This window comes from Hemicordylus capensis, chromosome 4, assembly GCF_027244095.1.
Source record: "Hemicordylus capensis ecotype Gifberg chromosome 4, rHemCap1.1.pri, whole genome shotgun sequence".
In the NCBI taxonomy this organism is placed as follows: Eukaryota; Metazoa; Chordata; class Lepidosauria; order Squamata; family Cordylidae; genus Hemicordylus; species Hemicordylus capensis.
This window is the reverse complement of record NC_069660.1, coordinates 50,965,302-50,984,305: the sequence shown is the minus strand read 5'-3', so window position 1 is coordinate 50,984,305 and position 19,004 is coordinate 50,965,302. Positions and strand designations below refer to the sequence as shown.

At 45.7% G+C, this 19,004-nt stretch overlaps 2 protein-coding genes across 3 annotated transcripts in view; both read left to right on the top strand.

The window, feature by feature from the left end:
- Positions 1-5,663, top strand: part of LMOD1 (leiomodin 1) — a 60,922-nt gene extending 55,259 nt beyond the window's left edge. For both annotated transcript variants that reach the window (XM_053243805.1, XM_053243806.1), the window contains one exon: positions 2,179-5,663. In XM_053243805.1, the coding sequence (XP_053099780.1) occupies positions 2,179-2,205 (27 nt within the window). In that variant the 3' untranslated portion in view covers positions 2,206-5,663. The remainder of the gene's footprint in view (positions 1-2,178) is intronic.
- Positions 5,664-9,756: 4,093 nt separating this feature from the next.
- LOC128325419 (uncharacterized) lies at positions 9,757-15,995 on the top strand. The gene is made up of 2 exons (XM_053251148.1): positions 9,757-10,566; positions 15,222-15,995. Exons 1-2 carry the CDS (start codon positions 10,110-10,112, stop codon positions 15,785-15,787), a joined length of 1,023 nt encoding a protein of 340 aa, XP_053107123.1. The 5' UTR covers positions 9,757-10,109; the 3' UTR covers positions 15,788-15,995.
- The last annotated feature ends 3,009 nt before the right edge of the window (positions 15,996-19,004 follow it).

Here is a 19,004-nt window from a genome sequence, read left to right as displayed (position 1 = left end):
GCAAAACAGATGCTTGCACTTTCTGCACACATGATGCAGTGCATTTTGTATACATTGGCTGAAATCCAGATTAACGCTGGACACACGCTACAGAGCAGGGGCCATTTTAGTCAATCCCGCCTTCCCTCTGAAGCCACTGTGCCTCCCAAAAATAATTTGTTTGCTTATTATATTTGTACACCTCCCCAAACGTCTGTGTCTGGCTGGTTTACAGCAACAGAAAACAAATCAAAACATAAATTAAAAACTTAAAACAATTTAAAACCACAAGTCTAGTTAAAAAGCTTGGGTGAATAAATGTGTCTTTAGAGACTTTCTAAAAGTTGTCAGAGATGGGGAGGTTCTTTTTTCAACAGGGAGCGTATTCCAGAGTCTTGGGGCAACAACAGAGAAGGCTCGTTCCTGTGTAGCCACCAGATGAGCTAGTGGCAACAACAGATGAACCTCTTCAGATGATCTCAATGGGCGATGAGGCTCATAACAAAGAAGATGTTCTCTTAAGTGGCCTGGGTCTACGCTGTTTAGGGCTTTATAGGTTATAATCAGCACCTTGTATTTTGCCCAGAAACTTATTGGGGGCCAGTGTAGTTCTTTTAATATAGGAGTAACATGGTCTCTCTGAGATGACCCGGAGACCAACTTTGATGCCGCATTCTGGCCTATGTACAAAGGCAGCCTCACATAGAGTACATTGCAGAAGTCAAGTCTGGAGGTTACCAGCATATATACCGCTGTCAGGGGCATAGCTAGCCCGCCGGCGGCCCGTGTGCGGCCACAGCGGGCGCCCGATAGCCATGCCCCCACGTCTGATGCCCCCGCGTCTGATTAAGCTGCAGCAGTTTAAGTGCTGAAGGGGCCGCGCGGCCCCTTCGGCAGTTAGACGAAGCCTGGTGCTGCATTTGCAGCACAGCCCAGGAGCGGCTCTTCCCTGCGGAAGAGCCACTTCTGGGCTGCGTTATGAACGCAGCACCAGTCTTAGCTCCTGAAGGGGCTACACGGCCCCTTCAGGAGCTAGTTTGGCTGGCGCTGCGAATGCAGCGCCAGCCTTTGTTGTTTAGCTCCCGAAGGGGCCGTGCGTACCCCACTCGGGAGCTAAACTACCACCCCCGCATCTGACGTCAGACACGGGGGGCATGTCGGGGCCACTCTCACGTCCCCTGATTGGCCATCGGCCCGGGTTCTTTGAACCCGTTGGCCCAATGGTGGCTCTGCCCCTGACCGCTGTTCTGAGGTCGTTTATCTCAAGAAACAAATGCAGCTGGTGTATCAGCCAAAGCTGATAGAAAGCACTTCTGGCCACTGCCTCAACCTGAGACACCAGGAAGAGGCTGGGATCCAAAAGTACTCCCTGACTGTGTACCTGTTCCTTCTGGGGAAGTGTGACCCCATCCAGAACTAGCAGATTAAAACTGTCTCCCTAATTCTGACCCTGCGCAATAAGCACCTTTATCTTATTTGGATTCAGTCTCAGTTTATCGTTCACCCAGCCCATCACAGCCTCCAGGCAGGCATTATGCAGGGAGGTTATGCCTTCTCCTGATGATGTTAACATGGAGAAATAGATTTGAGTGTTTGTCATCAGCATACTGATAGCACCCTGCACCAAATCTCCTGATGATCTCTCCAAGTGGTTTGATGTAGACCTTAAACAACATTGGAGACAGTATGGAGCCCTGATTGTGTCTCTGATTGGCTGCAGAACCCTCTGGGATATATTCTTGGGAGGTACAGTGGGCCTCAGAGGGAAGGAGAGATCAGTGAAAATTACCCCTACTCTGCACTATTCATGCTGCATTAATCTGGATGTCAGCCAGTTTTACCTATGCAGAGGCTTATATAGGAGATAATATGTCCTCTGAAATGTATGAAGGGGACACAGACAGACAGGCACCGATGATCTGTTTTGCCACTCCTGCACATGTTGGGAAGTCAGTGCACCAATTAGGTTTCCTAAAACATATACTTGTGGCGTATACTTCACACAATGTACATATTCACATGTTCTGTATATTTTTCTCTACACAGAGCTCTAAGCAGGAAAAATATGTACAAAAATTAAGTGCACTACTGTCATGTGTGCAGAGGTGTTAATTTCTTTTCAAGCACACTCACTCAGTGGCTGCCACTTTAGTTTTAGATCTTTCACTAACCAGCACACTTTTTTTTTTATCTTGGCAGGTGGAGGTTCCCAAATTACTGCAATAGGAACCTAGATTCCCTGGAAGGATGAGACTGCCAAGACTGAATCACTGTGTTTGTCTCTTGGGCAACTGTTTACATGAGGAGGACTCAGCAGGAGCAGCAGCCTGGCCTGCACCAATCCCAGATGAGCAGCGTGCACGATGGGATTGCTTGGACAGATGGATTGGATGGGCTGCCAACCAGGCAGTGTGTCAGGAAGAAGCAATATTTATTTTTAGAGCTTTGTAATCTTGATTTTTTTTTTCCCCTCTGGGAGTAGGGGTCTGCAGAAGTTCAGAGTGTTGTGTATCTGGGCTGTTTGTTCAGTTCTCCTTGAAAGAGTATAGAAAGGAAAGTGGCAGATACGGTACATCTTAAAGGAGTCTGTATTCAGAGTATCCTTGCTTGTCCTGCCAGTCACCACTGCAATCACCAGCCACTAGAAATATACAAGAGCAAAATCACACGGGAGCAGCAGCACCATGAGAAAGTGATTGAACTCTACTTCAGCACAAGAGAACACCAAAAGAAGCAGCATCAGGTTCTTGACATTTGCTGCTAGATCCAGCTGGCAGTGCCACTCTGTCTAGAATAACACAAAGTAGGAGGTTGGGGGAGAAATCACTGGGCCAAATCCGATCTTCCAATGTCTCTGTGATCTCAAGGATTCCATTCCTCTGATACTGCAAATACGGGCTTATATACACCAGGATTTCCTTGCCTCCCAGAAGGAATGCAAAGGGCTCTTTATCTGCCTGCCTGTATTTTGTATATGTGTGTTAAGGGCTTTTCATGGTATAAGGACCCAGCTGTAAGCATCTGGGTGGGCAATGGAACTGAATGGATCATGGATCATATTGCTGGAGAGAGGAGCTAGAGGAGCTACATAGTGCCTCTGATGTGAGCAGCATCTTCCAGACTAATTTGAGAATACCTGGTCTTAGAGGTCTAATGGGAAGGACAAAGCAAGCTGATGTTGGCCATGTGTTGGAAGTGGTGGAAAAGGCAAGCAATGGCTGTTCTGTCTACAATGGAAAAACTTGAATTTGTAAAGCTTCAGGCAACATCCAAAACCTAAGACAACTGCTTATTGACATCTTCCTGTCATGTGGGTTCCAGCTGTGTTGTTCTGGTCCTGGGAGAGGCAAAGAGGACCTAGCAGACAATACAAAATCCCTGTTTCATATGCATGGACACTTTGTTTACTATAGACACAGCATAAGGCTTACTTCAGGGACCAGAAAATTTCTATGCCAGTTCCTTTTAAAAATTAGTTTTGAGCTTGTTGATCTAAAAGGGGAAAGGGTATTCCTAAAAGACTGGCACTTGTTAGCCTATAGATCAGTATCTCCTAAGCTATGGTCCATAAGCCATGGAAGATGGCCTAAAAGGATGTTTTGTCCTCCAAACTTCATATCAGCTCCACCTCCATTTCACTCTTCCATTTTATATACTACCTTTGCAGTATGGTAGCCACCAAACATTCACTCGCAGACTTCCATGCTGTACTGGTAACATGTGGATGTTCTGTATCACATGGGTAACTTGGATCACAAGGGTACTTCCTACATCAGCAACCCAGATAGTAGGGGATTGCTGGTCTTGTGGTAGCAAGCATGAATTGTCCCCTTTGTTAAGCAGGGTCTGCCCTGGTTTGCATTTGAATGGGAGACATGTGTGTGAGCACCGTGAGATATTCCCCTTAGGGGATGGGGCTGCTCTGGGAAGAATACCTGCATGCTTGCATGCAGAAGGTTCTAAGTTCCCTCCCTGGAATCTCCAAGATAGGGTTGAGAGAGACTCCTAGCTGCAACCTTGGAGAAGCTGCTGCCAGTCTGTGTAGACAATACTGAACTAGATAGACCAGTGGTTTGACTCGGTATAAGGCAGCTTCCTGTGTTCCTAAGGGGAACTTTGGCAAGAGAAACATCCACATTTCAGGCTGCCAATGTGATGCAGGACATTTATAAGCTACTGACTGGGCATTTGAACCAACCATAGAGGAGAAGATTTGCAATGGCAAACAACATGCTACAAAGGGAATATATGAAGTGGATCTGCGAGAGAAGAGTGATTGGGATCACCATACTTTCCCCCCTGCCCAATAGGAATCCCTGAATCACTGTTCCCAGATCAGGCCAAGAAACAGTTGGTGGCCGACATGATGTCAGGGGCCCACAGGGAATGCTGCACAACTTGAAAGGCAGCCCAGATGGTGTGTTGTGAATGCAGTGGAACTGCTGCAAAACAGCCTCTTCCGGGTAATCATGCAGCACTACTTGCTGCATTGTTTTCTACATGCAGCACTACTTGCAAGTTGTGCTACATGACTGCCTGGAAGTGGTTTAAAGTCACCCCGCAGTAGCCCCATTGCACTACACTGTCAGGGCTGCCTTTCAAGCTATGCAGCAGCAACAGCGGGTCCCTAATGTCAATATAGGACTGCCTGTCACAACAGCTGGTGTTTGCCCTGTGGCTGAATGAAGCAGGTAGCAGAGTCACACAGCATGAACTGAGCAGGGGACACACAAACCGACCTCCACACTTCACCTGGAGAAGAATGTATGAGAGAAGAGAAGCTCAGCCATCATGATCAGGGATGTGGTATGTAATTATTAAAAGAACGATTTCCTCACTCCTGTGCCTGGTGATGAATAACGGGCAGTTCAATCCGTAAAGCAGATCAGCTGGGACTCTTGGAAATTAGTTTAGTTCTCTGAGTGCAAATCCAAGAACACTGGCTTGACTGGTTTGTGGCTCAGGCTGTAAATTAGAAATATCTATGCAATTGTATGGCTATAAGAGTTTAATATATGGATGGCTATATGTTATATAACTCTTTATGAAACACAGTTTATTTCTTACACAAACTGCCAAGGTACGTCTGCACTGAGATAATGCCAAGTGGTGCAGGTGCAAGAGACTGGGCAATGAATCACTTTCCAGTCTTTTGAAATCAACCTTCAGATCTGGAAACTCCACTCATGGTTTCTCAGTGTGATAGAAACCAGCATGAATTCACACCTAGGTAGGTACAGAAGAACTCCTTCTTCTGAACTGCATACATCAGTATCTATCCTTCCATGAAGGACAAGTGGAACTTCTCTCTGAGAGTGCCTGTGAAAATCCTTGCAACTCACTATCTTTCTTGCTGTGTAGGTAAAGGGGTTCTAATTTGTGAAAAATGATTGAGAGGATTTAAGCAGCTCTTCAGAGAAATCACAGTACTTTTCTTTATTTTTAAAGCAGGATTTAGAGGAAATATGTTCTTACTGAATAAGAAAGCAATATTAGTTTTACAATTTGAGGATACCTGGGGAAACAGTGAAGGGAAAAACAATCAAGAGACAAATCACTTGAGTGAATTATCTCAGATGCAGATGCTGCTGCAGTTTTCAGCTCTGTAACTCATGAATGTAAATCCTATTTGCAATATGTACAAAAATCACCCACACTTCTATTAATAAAGCTCACAAAATGCTGCTGATGGTGCATAGTGGAACATTCTGAGGTTGGGGGATGTAAATCTTCAAACTTGTAAATATATGCAGAAACCAGGCAATGATTTAGCTGGAATGAAAGGATGGGACAGCTTGTGGGTGTATCTGCTGGAGCCCACATTATATTCCTGGCAGCCCTTATCACAATCTTCTTTCAAACAACTCCATGGGCTAGTTCATGACTATTGCCATTTTACAGGAGGGAAACTGAGGCTAAGAAATGATGACTTGCCTGAGGCTATGGTAGAGTTGAGTACTCAGGTTTTTTAACTTCAGGTCTCCATCCACTGATTCTAATAGCTGAGAAAATAAATGGAGATTTGATTCCTATAACTCCAACCAGAATATGTCAGAAACAAGATTTGTAGCTGAGATTGTGTACAAACACAAGCCCACCATGCTGTCTGAGTGTGGTGGGATCTGTGCCAGATGGATCTTCTTCCTCCTGTTGCTGCCAGCTCAGTGGCTGCATGCCAGCTCTATGCAGAAGTCACTGTTGAGGCTCTGGCTGCCTCCAAAGGCAGCTGAACTGCTTCTCAGAGTCCAGAGAAATGTCTATATTTGGGCATTTTGCACAGACTGGCCCAAGCAAAATCTCATTCCTTTGGTCTTCCTACAGTGGGAAACTTTCCAGCTACTCAGAGCAGCCAAGAATAAAAGAAACAAAGCTTAGTGCCACTCCATCAACTGCCAGGTTACACCCACAACACCCCCTCGGCCTTTGCTCTCAGCCGATTTTCCCTATGGATCTCCTGTCATTCCTAACATGCTCCTTACTATCAGTACATAGCTATCTTCTGCCATGAGATCACTGCCATCACAGCTGCTGCCCCTTAAAACGTGTAATTCAGTGCCACTTTGCAAACTGTCCCAAATGTGGGAGCGGAAAATAGAAAAGCGGTGCATGGTTCATAATGTATAAGCAAGAGAGGAGATAACTTTCAAGAACCTGGTTACATAAACTTCCCAAAACTACTGGGCAATTAAGTTCAAAGAATTCATTTTCTCATAACTTGATTGATTGATTGATTGATCGATCAATCGATCGATTGATTAAGTGCCTTCAAGTCAGTGTCGACACTTAGCGACCACATAGTTAGATTGATAGACTGCTTTTCATAACTTAGAAAGCAATTTTTGCCTGTAGGTGCTCAGTATGGATCTGTATGAATATATTTGTGTCATACAAAAATCTCACCTTTGCATACTAGAGTTTCTAAAATATCAGTGCATTTTAGCAAAAGCAGTGATATCCAGTACCAAAATAAGAAAACATGGTCGAACATGTGCACTTGAAGAGACTGCCTTAATATTAGATACAAAATTAGTGCATAGCACCCATTAATACTGCAGTACTTTAGTAAATACATAATCAAGGATGCATTAAGTTTCATGAAGGTTATGTGTTAGACCTATACACAAATAGGTGATGCTCTTGCCTGCAGATACATGTTACATTTGTGCATTCAGTTCCATTTTTCTAGAGGTAGGCAACCTTTGCTCTCCAGTTGTAGTTTTTCTTGAACTACAACTCTCATCATCCCCAGCTGCAATTTACTGAAGCTGAGGGTGATGGGAATTGTAGTTCAATGACAGCTGGAGAGCCAAGGTTGTCTACCCCTGTTTTAAAGTCTAATTTTATATGTCTGTAATGTCATTAGGTCACCTTAAGTAGAGCAGTGGGGAAATGCTTGACTAACAAGCAGAAGAATCCCCACTGGTACGATATTGGGCAGCAGTCAACACTGACTCGATGGCACAACTTTACCTTTAATGTCATTAGGGGTTCACTACTTTTACAACAAAAAACTGACTGTTGGGATGGACTTAGGAAATCCGCATGCCAATCAACAGGGTTCCGAAGGAATGTATCTAGCTTAGTCTTTTTTGATTGTTTGGAAGAAAGGTGGAATTTTGACACACACCTTTCCCCCTGTACATCTACAGTATGTGCAGTTTCAGTGTGTGCCTTAACATTGCATCCACACACAACTTGGCACCTTCATGAATACAGTACGTTCCTAAATACAATTAATCTTTAAACAGTTTTACATGGACATTTATGAGATAGCCGCCATTTCATTGTGATGCAGAGTCAGTTAGTTAAAGGTGCCTCAAGATAATGGGAAACTATAATTGCTAATTATTTTGGTGACCTGATCTTTGAGGGTGGCCACTGTGATCAATGACAGAAGAATTTATCTGCTCTTTATTTCCCTAATATATACACTGCAAAAAAACCAAAACACCCCCAGACAAAAAAACCAACAACAACCACCCACCAAACAAACAAACATGAACACAGCCCTCCAGGTGAGAATGGGCCAACTACACCCTCTGGTTATCTTGTCTCTGCACCTCAGTGCACAAAATGAGAATATCCCAGGGTCTAATCTGAAGGCACATGAAAAGCAGCAACCTTACTGAAGCTACAAGTGTAGGTCTGGTCAGTGCCTGGATGTGGCAACCCCAAGTATGTGGTCATGATGGGGGGAAAGGGCAAGATAAGAATGTAATATATAAATCAATGTGATATACTTTTTTTAAAAAAAGTACAAGATTTAATATTATTTTCATAACATTCAACATATTATATATTGTCCATTTTGAACCCTAACCGGGCTGTGCTATTGAACAGAACCAATGCCAGTGAAATATGGGATTTTTATTTTTCAAAGATCTTTCCCTACCATACTGTCACAACAATGGTAACCATTTATTTATTTATTTATTTATTTATAATATTAAAGATATCTATGCCCATGCATCTGGAAAATGAAGCTAGTGCATAAATTGGAGGAGGTTGGTTGGTGTGCTCCAATTTTCCCCCACCATTGCTACAATGTGCCCACTTTTTTGTAAAATGTTTCATCCTTTAATCTACCTTTTAATGTCAAATTGTGTGTGTTCCCATCTGCTATTGCAGAGCAAAATCAACAGGTACACATGCTTTACAAGGATAGTAGAAAATGGCATGAAAAAGCAGCTTCTGTAGGGGTCTAGCGGCTCCTATAGAGATATTATTATTATTACATTTATATCCCGCTCTTCCTCCAAGGAGCCCAGAGCGGTGTACTACATACTTGAGTTTCTCTTTCACAACAACCCTGTGAAGTAGGTTAGTCTGAGAGAGAAGTGACTGGCCCAGAGTCACCCAGCTAGTTTCATGGCTGAATGAGGATTTGAACTCAGGTCTCCCCGGTCCTAGTCCAGCACTCTAACCACTACACCACACTGGCTCAATTTTACAAGTGTGTATTTATTTAAAAAAACCCAAATTTGTACATTTAGATGTTACCAGTTTGTATATTTTTACTGTGTCATACAAATCTGTTTCCCAAGTACAATAATGTTCAGAGCCATACTCATGAAGTGTGTTGGAGATGGTGCATTACAGCTGTTGTACATGAGGTAAATGCATCTGTACATGCTCGGAGGCAGCCTCTTCATAAATTGTGACCTAGGGCAAGATCTGTCACTGAAAAGAAGGTCCAGACAAAATTTGCCACACACATTCCAATTAAGTGGCTATGGTGACTGTGCTTATATTGTATACATTTGTTTTGCATAGAGATAGCACACACTGACAACACTATACCTCTTGCAGTTTCCATAACCATTTCGCTCTATAGTTTACTTTTTCCTCTATAATATAATGCAGAGGTGCAGACTGAAGGAGAGTTCGAGAAGCAGCTTATCAAAAGTTTTTGGGAAAGAGTGGGGAACATTCAGTAAAATGAAGGTGATACTTCTCTAATGCTTACAATTGGATACGCACCCCTGCAAATGCACGTGTACACGTGTGTGTAAACTGAACTAACACTTCCTACATCAGACGAAGCAAAGTGGACGACACTACTAAATCGGCTAGACTTTAAGGTGCCACAACTTAGACTCTTTTGTGCGCGCGCGCATGGTTTTCTGGTAGGGTTCCTGTGCCTAAGCGGCTGCATGACACGCACTAATCCAACAGTGGACATGTTGCCACTAGCGCCGCCCCCCCCCCGCCCGCGAAAGGTGACACCTGTTTGCATTTCTGCCAGTGGATGGGGGTGGGGGGACTCTTCCACACTATTCAAGCTCAGCCGTGCCACGTGAGCAGAGCAGGTAGCCCAGTTCATCCGAACCTTCCCTAGTAGAGCCAGGCCTCGTTTCGCCAAGGCGATCACCTCCGCCAGGGGGCGAGAGAGTGGCCGCTGGAGTCGGCTGGCTCCCACTCGACCCAGCGCCGCCAGGGAGCAGACAAAGAGGCCCGGCCTCTCTGCCTTCCCATCCCAGCTTGCACGCTTGTTTCTTCGGCATCCTCCATGCCTGCGCTGCTCCCGTTCGCTCGCCGCTCGGTCCTCGCCGGCGGCGGCGACGCAAGGTGCGCTGGGGAGCGATGAGCCGCCGCCGCTGCTGGGGCGTCTGGCTGGCGGCGGCTGCACGATGGCCGGGCGGCGCGGGATGCTGAAGCGCAAGCCCAACTTCACGCTGCAGGAGATCGACATCCTCATGAGCGAGGTGCTCAAGTACGAGCAGCTGCTCTTCGGGGCCGCCTCCACCAACGTGAACGCCTACGAGAAGCAGAAGATCTGGTGGCGCATCACCAACAAGATCAACGCGGCCGGGCGCAACCAGCGCGACATCGGCGAGGTCAAGAACCGCTGGCGAGGCCTGCGACGCCGCGCCAACGACAAGATCGCCCGGCACCGCCTGCAGCGCCAAGCGCAGCCCCCCGCCGAGCGCCCCCACCCCACCCTCCTGCAGGGCGGTGGCAGCGGCGAGCCGCCCAGCCGGCCCGAGCTCGGCCCGGAATGGTGCCTGCACGGCGTGTGCCCTTTGGACACGCCGCCGCTGGGCACCATGGAGGTGGTGGCGGCGGCGGCGGCGGCGGCTCTTCAGGGTGAGTGCGGCCAGGGCCTAGACCCGGGACTCGTTTTGTTTCCTATTGCCTGAGAAAGACTAGCCAGGACTCGGAGTCAGGACGATATTTTGGCGGGCAGGTGCAGCGCCTCCCTTGTCCCTATCTACAGCACGTCTCAAACCAGCCCTCATCGTGCAATGTGGGGTTTGGGGAAAGGGCTTTCAGGACGGAGGGCAAGATGTTGGATGGATCTCCTTGCTCCTCGCACCTTAGAAGTTAAACACTACCCTCCCACCTTTCCATCCCCCTCATGGCAACTTATGATATCACTCCATTCATCACTTAACTCCATTTGGGCTAGTCGGTATCTAGGACGGGTGGCAGGAGGTATCTAGGGTGGCAGGAGGAAGTGAATGCGAGTGCCAGCAGAATGCTTAGTTTCCTCCCACGGTTCCCAGATTGCAGAAGAAAATAAGGCAGAGAGGATACACAGGGCATGTACCTTCAAGAGAAAAAGCTGCCCTGGACCAGGAATAACTACACATGTCTATGCCCAGTGCAGAGAAGGGTTACACACTTGCACACTATAGGCTACCTCGCAGGGTTGTTGTTTTTAATGGTGGAAAAAATCTACATGGACCTCCGTTGGCTTATTTTACAACTGTGAGAATGCCTACCCAGGCCCTGTTGCACTCCACATAGACTGTTGAGCCCTCAGTGACTGTACTTGTTACCATACCAGATCCACATCTTGGGGTTAGTTCTTATGTGACGATATACAAAGTAGCTGTTTTCTTTCATCCCTAGGAATGAATAGGATATTCTCAGACACCCCTAGATTTACAGGCCTTGATGGAAGAGTCCATGTAATCAGAGGGCACTTTTTCTTTTGGATAACACTGAAGTCCTATATTCCACAAGGCAGTTTAGGTTTTGGTGGGTCAACAGTAAAGTGTGGAACTAAATAACCCTTTGAATCCCTTTCAGCTCGTTTGCTTTTCTTGGCAGTTGCCTTCTGACGATCTTCCATAAGGCTTCCCCCTCCACCACCCCGATCCCCTGTGGTGCTTATTTTCCATAATGGTTTTTTTTTTAATTTGTTGGAGGAGCCCACACTGATCTATAAGCAAACCAAAACCAGAATGGAGTGCATTAGTGCAGCTGTGGTTGGAAGATTGCTGGGTAGTGAGAATGGGTGGGAGGAGTGTAATAGCTTTTGAATGTATTCCTATATAGCAGAAGGAGGTGTTGCTGCACCTAGTTGTTATACACTAAGCATCTCTGCTCAACCCATGCTGTTTTTCATCTGCCTGCAGCTATGAAGAATTGCAGAGTAAATGCAAGCACAAGCAGTGCTGACTACAAGAGGAAACAAATTGTTCTAGTAAGAACTAATCTGCCTACTTTCCTTTCACTTTCCCTACAATTGGACTAAATTTGGTCCAAATCAGTTAGGCACTTCACAAGTTAGCCCACTTGTGCCTCAAACGTTCATGCTTCCACCATCTTGAATCGGGGTGGATGACATCATTACAAACTGTGCCCTTGAGCCGTCCCTATGTCCCTACACCTGTAGCAAATTTGGTTCAAATCAGTTAGGCGGTCCATAAGTTAGCCCACTTGCACCTCAAACATGTATGTGTCTGCCATCCTGAATCAGGGTGGAAGACATCGTCACAAACTATGCTGTTGAGGTGTTCCTGTGTGTCACTCAGCTCAACCGTATCAAATTTGATTCAAATTGGTTAGACGGTCCACAAATTAGCCCTCTTGCACCTCAAATGTTTACACGTCTCCCATCTTGAATCAGGGTGGAAGACATTACAAACTCTGCCATTCAGATGTCCCTATGTGTCACTCAGTACAACTGTACCAAATCTGGTCCAAATCGGTTAGACCAGGGATTCTCAAAGTTGGGTCCCCAGATGTTATTGGATTTCATCTCCCATAATCCCCAACCAAAGGCCACTGGGGCTGCGGATTATGGGAGTTGAAGTCCAATAACATCTGAGGACCCAGTGTTGAGAATCCCTGGGTTAGACGATCCACAAGTTAGCCCACTTGCGCCTCAAGCGTGTCCCTACAACTGTACCCAATTGGGTTCATATTAGTTCAGGCATTGCGAAGTTGATGTGGGATACACACACATACAATGTCCGGTGATCTCACAAGCCTACTGGAAAGCAGAATAAAAAAGAGTTCTGTCACTGTAGGAAGCTCCATGATACATTATAGCTTCTTCAAGCACTTGTGGTTACTATTAAAGTGAGGGTGCAGGACACTCCAGTACAATCTGCCCTGTCTTTCACATGTGACAATTGCCAGGGAAGACAGTGAAAAGGTCTATGTGGAATCTCTGTACAAGAGAAGTAAGCAACCTTGCCTGAGCACAAGGAGCAAGGACAGTACAGCAGAATGAATATGGTTCAGACATCACATGGAACTTTGGTTAGAACTGGGCTCTGCACAACATCCCTGAATTTCAGGAATGTGTGTTCTCCCGTCCCATACCCACGTGAGCGTCTACTTCCTATATAGGTTTTTAAAAGTCAAGACTGGTTGTGTCATCTGAATTCACCAGTCTCAACTTATTCTAACCTACTTGCTTCAAATAACTCAAGATCTGCACCCTAGGTTTGAAGTGAATTATAGATCTTGGTTTATCTGAAGCAAGTAGGTTAGAATCAGTCAAGAATGGTGGATTCAAACAACATGACCAATTTCATCTTACTGTAGCCTAGATAGGATGTAGATACTCATGGGATGGGAGGAGCAAATGCATGTTCCCATGACTCAGGGATGTTGCACACAACCTGGCTCTAACAGGGTCCACATGATATCTGAAACAGCCTTATGTAAATTGTTTTTGACAGAACCTGTTCACTGACAGCCTAAAACAGTGCAGGGGAGAGAACCACTTCTCTCATTTTATAGAAACAGTCCTAGTTGCCTGGAGGTGATTTTTACTGATTATTTAAAGACTGTACCTAAATTTGTGTATATACTAATTCCCCACCGTATCCTGTGGGCTGTGGCATGTTGGGCTGAGAGATGGTTTCTGGCCACCTATTTCATCCACTGTGCCACACTGCCTAATTTGAAAGAGAGAGAAAAAGCTGAATTAAGGAAGGAGAGAGAAGGCTTCCACTGTTAAAGGTATGGAAGCAACAACGTTAGCAGCTAAAATAAGAGTGATCTTATTGGCGAGAATTTGGCAGCCTAGACAGAAAGAAAAGGCTTAAAGGCCTCAAGCCAGAATTGGGCAATAAAAGACCATGTAAAGGTATTCAGTTGTTTGTTTGATGTTTGTTGAAAAGACAGAATTTCACAAAGAAGCCTGGCTGAGAAATCTGAGCCACCTACTTAACATGTAATATCAGCAGAGGAATAATTAGATAATAGCTTTTCAGTTGCTGAAATAGGAGAAGCAAGTATATGCTTTGTATCTATTTGTCAAATAAAAATCAATTGGAAATCTCTCTAGTGGTCCTATTATTGCACACCAAACCTAATTTTGTGTTGGCTGGTATTATGGGGCGGGGTGTGAAATCACAGCTTTATTGAAAGAGCTAAGCAGCATTGCAATGAATTGGTGTTTAAACAACTGGCAATATATCATCACTGCAAACATGAGATTCACTAAACTAGAGAGTCATATGGGGAAATAGGACCTTAATTATCTAGCATTATCACACTTGGTATCATTATTGTACAGATGTTCTTCTACTTATTAAGTATGAAGTACAGAAACCTTATTGCAATGTATAAATATTCGTAGTAGTAGTAGTAGTAATTGACTCAGTTTGGAGTAAGGGAAAATTTACCCCAAAGGCCTATAAGAACCTTCTCATAGCCCATTATATCTGCTTTCTTGTTCCTTCCACCATCTGATCATTTTCTTTCTCTTCACTATCTTTATGTGTTGCTTTTGCTTTTGTCATTGTTTTTCCCTCTGCTTTCAAGTGCAATTCATTTGCTGAAATTGCTAGTTAATCAGCACAGGTTGACTTTTGAAATTTTGGATTTGCCACAGTATCAAGTGGTGAGATGGGTGGAAGTCATTGCATTGCAAATGTTCACTGTTGCCTGTTCCACTTCTGGAGGAATCCTGGCACAGGTTTCTGGTGATAATTGGGGAGAATTTCTTCTCAGTAATCAAGGATTGGGAACTTATTGTAGATGGAGCAAAACAATAGCTTTTAAGAGAGTTTAAGGAGGGTTGAAAAATTGCTTCTCATGGGGTGTGTGTGTGTGTGTGTTTGTGTGTGCACGCACATATTTTTGTCTTGCTTTTGGTCAAACAGGTTTTGCAGGTTTTAGGCTCTGGTAAAAAAGGTTTTACAGGTTGCATAGATAATGCAAAACCTATTCTCCAGAGGCAAAAGTGGAATGAGGGCCATAAGCAGCAAGCTTACTTCAAAATTACCTCTTTACTCTCTGAAAAGAGCTATTATTGGTCTCCATCTTGGCAAACCATCTGTGCTGAATGTTTTCTTCCCACTTTTCCCCATACTGTACAGATGTTACATGATGGAGCTTTCGTTATGTGCTCTTGGAGGACTTTAAATCTGGCTTGTACAAAACTGGACCATTTGGCAGTGAGGAAGAACCTAAAAGGGCTCTTTGTTCTTAAACTGGGCTCTTGCTGGCTGCTGCTTTGGGTTAACCTGATCTGTCCTCTCTGCTCTGGGCAGGTGTGAAGGAAGAGCCAGTGAAGGAAGAGCCAATAGATGTGAAGTCAGAGCCATTCCATCCTCTTCCAAATGAGGCCGTCCATCAGCGTGTGACCCGGGGGGCTGAGAGGCGGCTGCTCAGGAGCTCTTGCCGTGCTCCTGATGATCCCTGTGAGGGCTGGAGCAGAAGCCCCCCAAATTCCTCACAGACTGAACTCTCAATCGGTGAGATTGGGGGACGGCAAGAGGCTCTGAGTTTGGATTATGCAAGCATCACATTTGACCAGGAGTCACCAGATGGGCACCTGACTGATTGTAACATGGGAGATATGGTAGCTCCTATGACTGTGCCACTTCAGGAAGGGCTCTCAGAAAGCAGCCACCTTAGCCTAGCAGAGAGGCGGATTGTCCAGTCTAATGAGCAGCTGGTACAGGAAGTGCGTGCCTTCCGGCAGGAGTACACTGAAAGCCGCAGGGAGACTGCCTCAATCTTGCACAGCATTGCTGAAGCCCTGAGTGGTGTCTGCAGCAGCCTGTCCGAGATCCGGGATCTCTATCTCCGTCAGCAGGTGGTACCCAAGCAATGAGTGTTTTACCAGCAGAAGATGCTGAGCACCTCTTGGTGGATACACCCTTTCACGGATAGGTATCAGCTACTCCAGAAGTGTCTGTATGGACAAGCATTCCTTCAGCTACTGAAGAGAGATATTTTTGTTTGTTTGGAGGACAGATTCTGCCTTGATGTTTCCTTATTTCCAGCTTTCCATTCCCAGTTCAATAAATCTGCGAAATGGATCTCTCTGCTTAGGAATTTGTTACCGGGTGGGGTATGTCTGTGTGCTCTTGTACTATCTGTCTAAATAGTAATTCATACTTTGTTTTTCCCAGCTTCTGCCTCCACTGAAGAATCACACCCTTTCCCCTAACTTCTAAAACTGGTAAATAGGCCTGGTACTTCTGCTACCTCCATTTCCTTCCCTTGGTCTATGTTTCTATGAGTCACCCAATACATCGGAACAAACTCTTCCTCATTCCTATATCTACCAGGGTTCATGACAGAAGGGGCTTGGTTTGTCCTGCTGAGAATCATCAAGGGCTATAACTTGTTGTGGACTCTGCATTTGAAGGGCTACCATTCCGTTATTTACTTTGGAGTAGTGCTGTTGGCTTTAATAGATGGCGGTGGTACTATTTAGACTGACAGGCTAAGGCTGAAGTTATGAATAAAGAGTTCCTGTCCTCTCATGACTGAGTAAGCCTCTGTGCTTCCAAGGATCCCTGTGGCAGACAGATGGTTTCTCTTCTAGGAGGGTATCCATGGGAATGGGTTGTCACACCCACTAGCTCCCTGGAGACAGAATCTCGTGCAGACTTTTGTAGTCCCATGATGCCCCGGGGTCAGGACCTTCCAGTTTCAATCTTATTTTGCTCCCTCCTGTGCACAGGTCTCAGGAAGAGCTCCAATTTTTTGTTTTGCCTATCCTTACCTTTCAACCTTTTGTGTGTGTCTTCCCTTCTCCTCCTCCTTTTATTCCTGGATACCATCCATACACTGGGGAGGAAAAAACTCTTCATGGTAAGATTACCAATGTTCCCTTCCTCAAAGCAAGGTGTCTGTCTGTCTGTCCATCCGGGAAATTTAGGACCAGCAAACGGAAGTATTTTTTCACACAACACATAATTAACTTGTGGAATTCTCTGCCACAAGATGTGGTGACAGCCAGCAACCTGGATGGCTTTAAGAAGGGCTTGGATAACTTCATGGAGGAGAGGTCTATCAACGGCTACTAGTCGAAGGGCCACCTCCAGCCTCAAAGGCAGGATGCCTCTGAGTCCCAGTTGCAGAGGAGTAAGAGCAGGAGAGAGGCTATGCCCTCAACTCCCATTGTAGGCTTCCAGTGGCATCTGGTGGGCCACTGTGTGAAACAGGATGCTGGACTAGATGGGCCTTGGGCCTGATCCAGCAGGGCTGTTCTTATGTTCATATCCACCTCCATGGGTATAAAGACCCTAGTTTGTTAATGCTTTTGCCACCAAGCTTTGACAGAGGTCTCTCAGCTGGACACCAAATGAAATGTACTCAGCCTGGGATGTAAGATGATCATGTCACCCCCATGTTGACCCAAGAACACATGGTCTGTGGAACACTGGCTAACATCTTAACAAAGCAAACGCATTAAAGGGAGACTGCATAGATGCAACGGGGCCCCACACAATTGCCAGAGTCCTCTGTGTGTACTGATGCACCAGCAGGTTACATTTTCCACCTCTGCCCGTGCTCCGGAAGCACTCCGCAAGAGAGGAAACACGTTGCTGAGGGTCAGTGATGAGTTTTGTCTCTTACAGCTTTTTTCAGGAGTGCATGCAGAGCTGGGATGTTTCGCCTGCTGGCACAACAGCACACGCGGAGAAGAACTGGAGGGATTGCATGCAGTCCTCCACTGCATCCCCCCAGAGCCTCCTAATGCATGCATTTTGTTTGGATGTAAGCGGTTGGTTGGTTGGTTGGTTGGTTTCAAATGTTAAAAGTATTCTCACATTAACTACGTAAGCAATTGTGAGTGAAGTCAGGTGCAAAAGTGCAACATTGGAACTTTAAGTGCCTATCGGGTCCTAGACCAAGAAGCAGTTCTGGCAAAAGGCTAAGTGTTCCAAGAAGAAAGTATGGCTCTCCACTCGAGCAGTGTGGAGAGCCTAAGAGGGTTCTGCAGGGAGAGTGGGCTTGACCCGCTTTCCCCGCAGACGAGCAGGCAGTTTGCCCTGGTGCCCACCCACACGAATACTGGCTCCATCACGGAGCTGGTTGGAGCGGCGAGGATCAGGGATCACCTGGCCTCTGGAAGTCCCAGAATGCCCCACGCTAATGTGCCGGGCATTTTGGGGAGCCTCCTCCCCGATGCAGGGAGGCTTGTTGTAGCCTCCCGGTCAGGGGTCTCCTCATCAGTCACCGTGGCACAGGGGCACATGATCAAAACAACAGGATTAGCAGAGCACTAATCCTTGTTTTAAGGGTGGGGGGAATTAAGCTGGCTTGCCAGTGGGAGTTGCGTGGCTCCTGCCGGTTCACACGTGCCGTGGGAACCAGGCCGGGCTCTCTTAGCCGGGTTTCCAGTGCGTGTGAGAAGCCTCAGTATGTGAGAGATGTCCTGAAGGTCTGTAATGTCAGGAGGAGAACAAATTTGTAAATATAGCACCGGTCTGCACTGGTGGGAAAGTTGTAGGGATATTTTTTTTTGTAGATCAGGACTAGTGATGCAAATGGGAAAGCATGTTACCATGACAACCACAATTTAGCTAGCTATTTAAGGTATACCAGCTGAACAATTCTGACCCAGATTTTTTCTTTCTTTTTAACATTTACTCCTCTAGGTAACTACATTAAGAATTTACATCATAAACTCAGAGAAATTTACCTTTGCATTGATTGGTAAACATTATTTCTCTAGTTACTTCCCTTCCAGTACTTTGTCCATGGACACTTACCCCGGTGCGGTCTAAGCAAGGCAGGTTTGCACCTGCTCATTTTCTCTCCCCTCCCTCAAATACCTGTATTTTTCATTTTCCTCTCACCAAGCTCTTTATTGTTCCTAAAGCCAGAGTTTCTATTATTTCTCCAGTTAAGCACCATTGTTCTACCAAGACCATTTATCAATGTATTATCCAATGTGCTTCACGCAGAGAAGGTAGGAGAACACACAGAGCGGGAGTTTTAGCAGTATTTACAAGTTTAATCCACATTTTAGCCAACATGTTGTGATGTAAGCACTTGCCATTCCAACTACGTATAACATAAGTTAGCCCTGG

What these genes read in the sequence shown, in the direction of transcription:
- LOC128325419 (XM_053251148.1), top strand. Translation starts at nt 10,110, where the DNA reads ATGGCCGGGCGGCGCGGGATGCTGAAGCGCAAGCCCAACTTCACGCTG. An exon ending in GGCGGCGGCGGCTCTTCAGG is followed by an intron (nt 10,567 to 15,221) that starts GTGAGTGCGGCC and finishes TGCTCTGGGCAG; the next exon opens with GTGTGAAGGAAGAGCCAGTG.